This window comes from Lethenteron reissneri, chromosome 46, assembly GCF_015708825.2.
Source record: "Lethenteron reissneri isolate LAM-NWPU_2019-01 chromosome 46, ASM1570882v1, whole genome shotgun sequence".
Classification (NCBI taxonomy): Eukaryota; Metazoa; Chordata; class Hyperoartia; order Petromyzontiformes; family Petromyzontidae; genus Lethenteron; species Lethenteron reissneri.
Window position 1 is genome coordinate 593,410 of NC_083824.1, and position 9,892 is coordinate 603,301.

The 9,892-nt window shown below is 47.2% G+C and overlaps 1 protein-coding gene across 3 annotated transcripts in view; it reads right to left on the minus strand.

Moving 5' to 3' along the window:
* LOC133354107 (coiled-coil domain-containing protein 33-like) overlaps nt 1-9,760 on the minus strand; it is a 34,568-nt gene extending 24,808 nt beyond the window's left edge. Inside the window, exons 1-4 of one of the 3 annotated variants that reach the window (XM_061570687.1) lie at nt 5,830-9,760; nt 4,239-5,650; nt 2,725-2,915; nt 1,907-1,952 (exon numbers count right to left, since the gene is read on the minus strand). In XM_061570687.1, coding sequence (XP_061426671.1) covers nt 1,907-1,952; nt 2,725-2,915; nt 4,239-4,277 — 276 coding nt within the window. In that variant the 5' untranslated portion in view covers nt 4,278-5,650; nt 5,830-9,760. Of the gene's footprint in view, nt 1-1,906; nt 1,953-2,724; nt 2,945-4,238; nt 5,703-5,829 lie in introns of those variants that run through there. The other 2 variants (XM_061570689.1, XM_061570688.1) reach the window with 2 other exon arrangements.
* Nucleotides 9,761-9,892: the final 132 nt, after the last annotated feature.

Sequence of the window (9,892 nt, forward strand, 5' to 3'; positions counted from 1 at the left end):
AACCTGAAGTGAGGCACTGGCCTAAAGCGAGGCACTGGTCACAAGCTAAAAACTGTCCGAAAGCAGGACAATGGCTTAACGTGTGATACTGGCCTAAAGTTGACTGTGGGCTTAAAGCTGACCAATGGCCTAACGTTAGAAACTGGACTAAAGTGGGACACTGACTTAAAGATGGCCACTGGCCTAATGTGGAATATTGGCCTAAAGTGGGATGTTGGCTTAAAACGAGGCACTGCTCTAAAGCTGATCACGGGCCTAAGGCGAGGCAATTATCTAAAGCTGACCACTGGCCTAAAGTGTGACACTGGCCTAAAGTGGGACACTGGCCTAAAGCGGGACACTGGCCTAAAGCGGGACACTGGCCTAAGGCGGGACACTGGCCTAAGGCGGGACACTGGCCTAAAGTGGGGCACTGGCCTAAAGTGAGGCATTGTACTAAAGTGGGACACTGGCCGAAAGTGTGGAACTAGACTAAAGTGGACCACTGGCCTAAAGATGGATACTAGCCTAAAGCTGACAACTGGCCTGAAGTGGGACACAATACTAAAGCGAGACACTGGCATTAGCGAGGCACTGCCCTAAAGCTGACCACTGGCCTAAATTTGGGCACACCGTCCTGAAGTGGAACACTGGCCTAAAGAGGGAGAATAGCCTAAATCATGACACTGGAATAAAATAGGACACTGGCCTAAAGCGTGACAATGTTCTAAAGTGAAAAACTGGCCTAAAGCTGACCACTGGCCTAAAGTAGGACACCGGCCTAAAGTGAGACACTGACCTAAAGCTGACCATTGGCCTAAAGTGGGATGCTGGCCTAGAGCGAGGTACTGGCCTAAACCTGATCAGTGGCTGAAAGTGAGGTACTGCCCTAAAGCTGACCACTGGGCTAAAGTGGGACAATACCCTAAAGATGGCCATTGTCCTCAAGTGGACCAATGGCCTAAAGCCGGTTACTAGCCTAAAGCTGACCACTGGCCTGAAGTGAGACATATGCTTACAGCAGTGAAGCAATGCAGTGCCCTAAAGCGGGACAATGGCCTAATGTGAGGCACTGTCCGAAAGTGGGACACAAGCCTCAAGTGGGACACTGGCCTAAAGCTGACCACTAGCCTAAAGGGGGACACTGGCCTAAAGCTCACCGCTGGCCTAAAGTGTGACACTGGCCTAAAACTAACCACTGGCCTAAAGTGTGACACTGGCCTAAAACTAACCACTGGCCTAATGTGTGACGCTGGCCTAAAGTGAGGCACTGGAATAAAGCTGATAACTGGCTGAAAGTGAGGCGCTGGCCTAAAAAGCTGACTACTGGGAAAAAGTGGGCCACTGACCTAAAGATGGCCACTGTTCTAAAGTAGGACACTGGCCTAAAATGAGGCACTGTCCGAAAGTGGGACATTTGAATAAAGTGGGAAACTTGTCTAAAGTGAGGCACTGACCTAAAGTTGACCGCTGGCTTAAAGCTGACAAATGTCCTAAAGTGGGACACGGACCTAAAACTGACAACTGTGCTAAAGTGGGACAATGACCTAAAGACCACAGGCCTAAAGCAGGTCACTGGAATAAAGCGAGGCTCTGGCCTAAAGATGACCACTGGTCTAAAGCTGACCACTGGCCTAAAGCGGGACACTGCAGTGAAGCAATGCACTGGCCTAAACCAAGGTACTGAACTAAAGTGGGAAACTGGCCTAACGCGGGGCACTCGCCGAACATCACGACTTGCCTCGAGTCAGACAATGCAAAAATTACCTTAAGTCTCGAGACGTAAATATTGAGATGCTTAATAAATCAATTGCATATTGTATCGCACGTTATGGGAGGCAAGCCACGGAGCGGGTGGGCACAAACCCATTAAACATGCAACGTTGGGCCAACGTTGATCCTACAGTTCAATAACATGCTAACATACCTTGGTTTGGTAGTCCAGGACGACGGAGCTGTGGGGATCCATCCTCCTGAGACCGAGATATCGCTCGCGTCACCTCCATAAACACAACACTCGCCCCCCCCCCCGTGTTTGCTACTAGAGATCTCCGTGCCGGCCATGTTACGTTCACCTGGGTGCTGTGCCGCTTACGTCAGCAGTGCGTTATTTAAAATTTTCACAATCGGTTAGAAACGATGCCGTATCGGCCCATAGATTTGCCAAGATGTCACGGCAGTGGTATTTTGTAAAACATTTAAAACAATGTTCAATTTATGAAATAACCCTTCATATATTCCTCCTCCTCCACCATCATTATCATCAGCCATGATCAATCCACTGCTGGAGGAAGGCCATGAGCAACCCGAGCAGCCATCACTTCACTTTGGTTCATATCGCACCAAATTAAAATTAGTGAAATTCTTGCCTGGATTTTCAATGTAGTCCAGTTCACAAATTATCGGAACCACACTGAAAAACGGTGTAAGTTTCTAATATCATCCCTGCCTCCGTCTATCCAGCAGCACAAAAGGGTAGATATAATGTACCCCCGATTAGCACGGTTGGCTACGTATGGTGGGAAAGAAGTTCAATATGCATATAGACACGCGATAGGCAATTCGAGTTTGGTTGAAGTGGAGAAACTCCCACCTCTTCCAAGAAGTCTGGCAGCGTGGAAGGTCAAAAATACATGTGGAGGGTCTCTCAAGATCTCTTTCTTGTCGAGACCCTTCCGCTAGCAGCGGCGGCGTAAGAAATTCAAGGGCTGCACTTTTACCCATTGAAATGAAGCAAACTCTTACTCAGCTGTGCTGGTTGGCTGTGGCGGAAGAGTGTGCCGTGCGGTCGAGCCGCCCTGGCTCTTGGACCCCGTCGGTGCCGCCGGTACTACCGGCGCTGGCACAGGGTTCCCGTGGGCCCGGAAGAGATGCTCGTACTCTGGCAAAATTCGGCTGAGTGCGTCGTGCGGCGGCAAATCCGGGCTCTCCCGCAACTACGCGCGTCAGAGCGGCGAGCATCAAGCTGACGATTATCATTATTATTACTTCTGATGTAGCGCCTTATACATCGGGGCATCTCAGAGTGCTTTACGTCACATCTCATCTCTCACACTTGAAAAGGGCACCCCCAGTGACAGCTGACCCTGTGGGCGCGACTCTGCATCAGGCCTGCAAATGGCCATCAGTCTGCCAGTAGGGGGCGACGATTGCTGCATGCAATCACAAAGTGCGTAACTAGCGTGTACATTTTTAACTAGACATGTTTGCCCCCCCCACACGCAAATGGCCGACCGAGTCTTGCAAATGACGTCAGGGCTTCTTTTAATGTCCGCTTTAAAGCACTCGGCAGGGTAGCATTATTATAATTATTACGCACAGCAGCAATAAATCAGGGCAGCCGCTGTGTTCGAGCCGTGGAGCCTCTGCAACAGCGGCAAATTTTTTCCTGCCAGGCCGTGCCATAGCAGGGCCTGCCCTGGCACAGCCACACAAAACCGACCACGGGAGGGCTTTCTGTTTCACGATATCGCCATGCGTAGCATTACCGAGACTCAAGACTTGTATTCTGGAGGGTTCAGCATTGGGATGCTTGGCAGATTTATGTTTATTTTTTTTATTTATTGTCATTAAAGAACCCAGAATAAAAAGTACATTCCGAAAGAGGGAGAAAAACAGCAAACGTGTACCAAACCCAGAGTGATAGGCAAATTCGATTTTTTAAAATGTATATAAAGAGTTTTACGAACACAAGCTTGGGGAATATGGCAAATGTTTCTTGAATTGTGGAGGATTGTGAAAAACAGATGGGAAGGAATTCCCAAACCGGGGATTCCAGGGCAATAAATGGAAAAAGGGGGTTTGAGCTGCAATATGATGTAAATACTCGCGTGCGACGACTGTCTCTCGCGTGGTCCGGTTGCACCGAGAAAACACACAAAGTGGAACCCCAGCCGATATTTTTAATTTTTTTTGTTACATTAAGTGGATCTTAAGCCTTCATCATTCTAAAACATCCTCCATTCGTGATGAGTCTCAATGGTTGTCATGAGCAAGCAGTGTTTTGCTCCGTTCAGGTCAAATCAGGAGTGGCCCGGAGAAAACCGAACATACGTTCACATCCGGGCTTCATGCCATACGTTAATTGAAGTTAGATACAGATTAACATTCAAAACAAACAGCAGCTACTACACCGAAGTCTTATATTTTAAAAAAAGGCTATGCACACATTCTGTTAAAACGTCTTCATTATAGTCTGCACAGAGCTAAACAAGTCACGTATGTTAATACACAGCGTGTTCAAAGCAAAGAGCACTTACAGGAGCTGTGTGTGGCCTGTAGTAATACGCCGCTGCCATGATGGGTCCCTTTTCATCCACGAAAACCAAGGTCAAACTTTGGAACACAAACTCCGCATGGCGTTAACAGCACCGCGTAAGCCACGCACGGAATAGCGTGCAACAACTTCGAAACAAAGCAAAGCGATGCTTTTAGTCTAAAGTTAGCGATGGAACAGGGGACGCGCCGATCGCAAAAAAGGCGACGGCAACGATGGCGGAGTTCCTCAACTCTGTGGCCCGCCTGCCCGCGTTACCAGGTATTGAAATGCAAATATTTACAGCGTGGTGGCCCTGGGATACGCGGTGGATAATCCCCCCCCCCCCCAGCTTTTCACTCTGGAACTCTAAAGCCAGTATGCCCGGCTTTTGTTTGAATGGGGAGGCCCTTGGGGCTTGAGCCAAACAGTGCGTGCAATCACAGGGCAAACAGCGGTAGCAGCAGAACCCCTGCGCCACTTACGACCAAGAACACGCAAGACCAACAGCAGCACATGCAGCTGAAAGTGCAAGAGAGACGATGACAATTGTTTTCATTTCCTTTAAATTGAACGGAGAGTGACTTAGCGAAGAAGCCCGCGGTATTTTTTGTTGTAATAATAGATGTGGAATCCGAAGCGTTACGGTAAACTCTGCTATGGAAAATTGAGGGGTTGTCGCAAAAAGATTAAAATAAATCTCATCTTCACCACCACATTCTCGCCGACACACAGATTGCTTCGAAGAAAATAAAACCACCCACTCACATAAAACAGCACCAGTAATTATTACATAGTATAGGTGACAAAACAAAATAACAAAAGAGCCACATCCTCATTTCATTGGATCCGAGTTGGAACGTTGAGAAAAACATATATTAAAATAACGCTTGTTCTGAATAGTGGACTTTCCTAAGCACAGCTGGCTGAAAATCCTATTTTTACTCCTGTTCAGCAAATACAAACTATTCCCTTGGTTTGTCATATTTATACGACTCAAGCCATGTACAACTGCTGAAATCACAAAAATGCATTACATACAGCCATGGCCATGCAAGTACTTTGTAAATACATGAGGTTATTTGTATTGCACTCTCTGCTCACCGCACCGGCCGGGTTGGCGGTATGGCCGACATTAAACGGTCAAATGGAGCACATACCCAGCACCACAACGGTGAACACAAACCAATTTTAATACCTTATACAGCGCTTCTCAGCAAGGTTCCTCCGAACACGTGTGTAAACCCTTCATTAAGGTGTGAGTGCTCAGGACCAGTTCAGAAATCTCTCGCCACAGATGTTAGCCGTGGTTGTAAATTGAGCTAAAATTGCCGGGTTAATAGCGTAGGCATGCTGATCACAGCACCACTACTCGTGCATGAACGTAGTATCCTGTATAATACTGGTAGGAACCACCTGTCTTCTTGGTTCTTTCGGTAAAGTCACGTAGAAGGAAAATAATAAAACATAATAAAATAAAATAATTCTCACTAGTGAGAATTATTGTTTTATTTTTATTATTTTCCTTCTACGTGGCTTTACCGAAAGAACCAAGATGAATCCCTGCAGTTACGAAAGCTTTAAATAGGAACCACCTGGTTCCACCAGCCCACAGGGGATTATTGTGTCCGTCCGTCCGTTGTGCACCCAAAAATGGGTGGAGAGGGGCTGGTCACCCCGTGGTGTCCTTATAAAACTCAACGTTTAACCTACTCACGCGGGCTTGTACCCGCCCTCAGTCGGCCATATTTGCGGAATACACCACGCCGCCGTTGACCCTGACCATTGACCGAGCAACCCAACGTTCCTACCAGCTCCCTCCGCAGGAATGTGTTTTAAATAAGGAGCAACATATTTATGGAGGCATTTGCAATGTTGAGAAACTTTAATTGAAGTCAAGGGCAGTGAAGGGCGATCACGGGATCTCTCACCGCCTACTTAAAATCACCAACACTTTTAATACATTGTTGACACGCATTAAAAAAAGAAAAACATCAAAACCTGTGAGATGCCGTGCATAGCAAAAGCTTATCTTTTTGGGTCTTTCATTGACATCTACAATGCAGTAATTTTACCAATGGGCGTAACGGAATTTCGTTGGAACGTTGTGAATGGAGCGGCTCTCTTAGCGGTAACAGGGGTCAAGAACACCAATTGCAAAGCAACGCACATCAATCGTACAGCATTCTCTCGTTGTTCACGAACTTGACAGCCGCTATTTTGGTTATCCGCAAATTGCATCTGGAACTCTACACGACTGCTGCATGGAGAGAAAGAGATGAGAGAATATGAGAAATTGATGAGATAAAGTGATGCACAGCATTATCATAATTTGAAGTAAATGCATTTATAAACTATTTAATACCTCAATATTTATTTTATTTGTTTATTATAACCAATTACATTTTTTGTTATACTTTTCACGTATTGAATAGCTTATTTATGTATTTATGTAGGTCAAAATTAACAGCGAAATTTGCGAATCATGAGCATCTCCGGAACGTATCCCTCGCGAATAACGAGGAAATAGTATAACGTTGACTGGTGCACGCGCGCGATTCTAAGCACTATCGAGATCTGAACGATCGACATTAAATCTATGAATCAATGCGTCGCTACACCCCGCTCACACAATCGATGACGCATGTGCACTTTACTTGAATCCATGCACCTCGGGACAGCTCAATCACGTCCTTGTACAATGCCGTTCCTTTGGACCACGAGAGGAAGTGTTCGTTGCGTCCGTGTTCACCATGCGCCTCTTCCAGGATTCGGTTACCGAATTACGTTTTCACGATTTGCAAATCAGATTTAAAGATATATATATTTTTAAAACACTTGAGGGACGTGTCCTTACAAATGCGTTTGTGAAATGAGAATCGCGAAAAGTGCAACAACAAAACCCCAGGCCGGTATTCTTATTAATCGCTCGCTGAGGCTTGGCTCAAGGCGAGCCAGCCCAAAGTGATGTTTCACTTGAACTGGCTCCAAGCACAGTGCCCTCCCACCCCAGCCATGCTCAGGGTTTCCAGAAGCTGAGTCAAGCCATGGCCGAGCCACTCCGAGTCTTTGTATGCAACCAAGCGGCTCGAGCAGGAGCCATGTGGGTGCCAGAGCCATGTGGTAGTCTGAGCCAGGTGGGAGCCAGGCTTGAGCCGAGCGACTAAGAAGAGCAGCCTCCGTATAAAGCGGCGGCTCGCACGATCACCAGAGAAGCGCCGATCGTTTGGAGAAGTTGCTCAATAAAAATCACTCGGCAACAGTCAGAACTGCGAGTGTCATCCCGAGCATCAGATACTCATACAGGCTCTACCATTCTCCAGCTCTCTTGCCCCATATATGGAGTGCCTTTAAAACAATTTACTAATCTCCATTCACGTACAAAACAAAGTCATACGTGCCACACACGCCTGATGACTGGTAAACAAGGCCCATGTGACAAAGCAGATTCAATTTAAGAGAACTTGTGCGTAGAGAACAGTGGATAAATGTTCAAATTGAAATCCAGTGCACGTTTGTACGTGCGTGTACCACATGTAGGTCCCACGAGGCATTTGCCAGCTACCTCGGACAACCCATAATAAACACGTGGGCCTGTCCCGTATCCTTCTACCTTGCCTGGCACAAGTACCCTGCACCTCCCATGGCATAAGCACAGTTTAGATGTCAACACAGCTCGGTGAAGAATGAAGCATGGCGGTTGAGGCTTTTTTGTTATGTGCCAATTGACAGAGAGGATCTTGTGTGTGTCCAATGTAACGTAGAGCTCAAATTCAAATAAAAATAGAGGACCTTGTGCGAGTGTAAACGTGTCTCATGTGCTGCCAAGAGCAATGCCACATCCTCTATTGAATCGGCGCTCCAAATGTCGTCATGTGGGATGTGTTTACCAGTCAGACACATTCAGCATGTAGCAAAAATCTGTACATGTGTGCTATGAAGGATCATTGCCCGAAACGTCACCTATTATGTTTCCTTATTAAGGCTTTGTTATTGACGAACGTGTTCCATTTATCATTCGTAATTTAGCACCACTGCCAAAACAGCACCGCCGCAATCCGAAATTGAATGGCGAATGGTAAACAAGGAAATGCGGTGGGTGGGGTGCGAGGACTGGCGTTTGGTAAAGTGGGACAGCATAATGTGCAACCTTGCAATTGAATACATACAGTAGGTGTCAATGAATGGTGGCGGGGCAGTACCAAACTACACTTAATTGCAACACAATTTTCTAATTCGCATTGGCTTGCAAGTTACACTATGCAATGTACAGATGGCCCCAAGGGCTACTTACACAACCCTAGAGGCCAAAGAGCATGTGTGTGCGTGTGTATATTTACAAGTTACCCCAATGCACCCGTATGCTTACCCTGGTCACCCATGTTGCAAAATTCGAAAAATATTTCACGCCAGCCCAGTATCATAAATATGCGCGCGCGTCACGTCACAGTTAGGGGGCGCCACCTGCCACAAAGGAAAGAATACGTCTACGTTGGCAGCAGCAGTCACAGCGCAATAAGGATTATCCTGTACACGGGCGTTCGCTTAAATGCCTCGGTAACTCGTAGCACCATGCATCACATATTGTCTCAACCTTTCCGATGCCCTGCTGCAGGCTCACCAAGGGGGACCCCGTGGCAGCAGCTGATCTTCTGATGCAGAGGCATCAGATGAATGCAGCACCGGCCTGCAAATGTGCATTAGTTTGCCAGTAGTGGAAGAGGACGTGGCCCTGTCAGTATAGAGACCAGCGACCTATGGCCAATTTCACACACACTAGCACCCGATGCATAAACGAAACCGCTTGTGCGCCGACTTGGAGACTGGCGAGCTGTGTGATAGCATTGCATGCGCTCAAATCCTGCCTCCATTCCGTTAAGCGTTCCAGACCGGGAAGTCATGGATGGGGAACCTTTTCCTTGCAACGGGCCGAATAGGACTTTTAAAAACCTTTGGTGGGCAACCGCACATTAACACACACTTCTGTCATTACAATAGACCACCTTGCAGCAAGATCCACAAATTTGAAACGCATCTATGCCTGGAAAAAATAAACTCCACTCCAGTACTCAATTACTGTGGTCATGACGCTTGCAGTGACAGATAAAAGTATGTCTGTAGGCCGGTCAGCCTTGCAGCAGCGGCTTTTGGCTAACCATTGAACAAACATGGTCAAATGCATTGTGCGCTTTCAGATGCGCTTCTGCGGCCGTCTGGAATGCTCTTCTTTCCGATATTAGGAAACCACTGGCGCTATGCACTTTTACATCTAGGATGAAAACTTTAGAACTGCTTTGTGTTTAGTTTATTGTCATTCCCCCACACATCTGATTAGCACGGTTAGCTACGTACCGTGCGAAAGAAGTTCAGCATACATACAAACGTTGCAATGTGGTGAGCTTCATGTGGCCATGGGGTGGATGAAATCCAATTGTGGGCCGGACACTGGCCATGGGCGGTTAGCCAGAAGTTCCCCTTCCCTGCGTTAGGCGAGAAGTCGGCATTGTCGCGCGACTCATCTGAACTGGGTGGACTGCGCAGTTGTGTCGCACCGTCAAGACCTTGGCCAACGGCGTCGAGAACTAGCCGAGCAATTAACCGAACGCGGCAAGAGGCCACGGGAGTTTTCTTTAACCAAGACAAAAACAGCACCGTAAA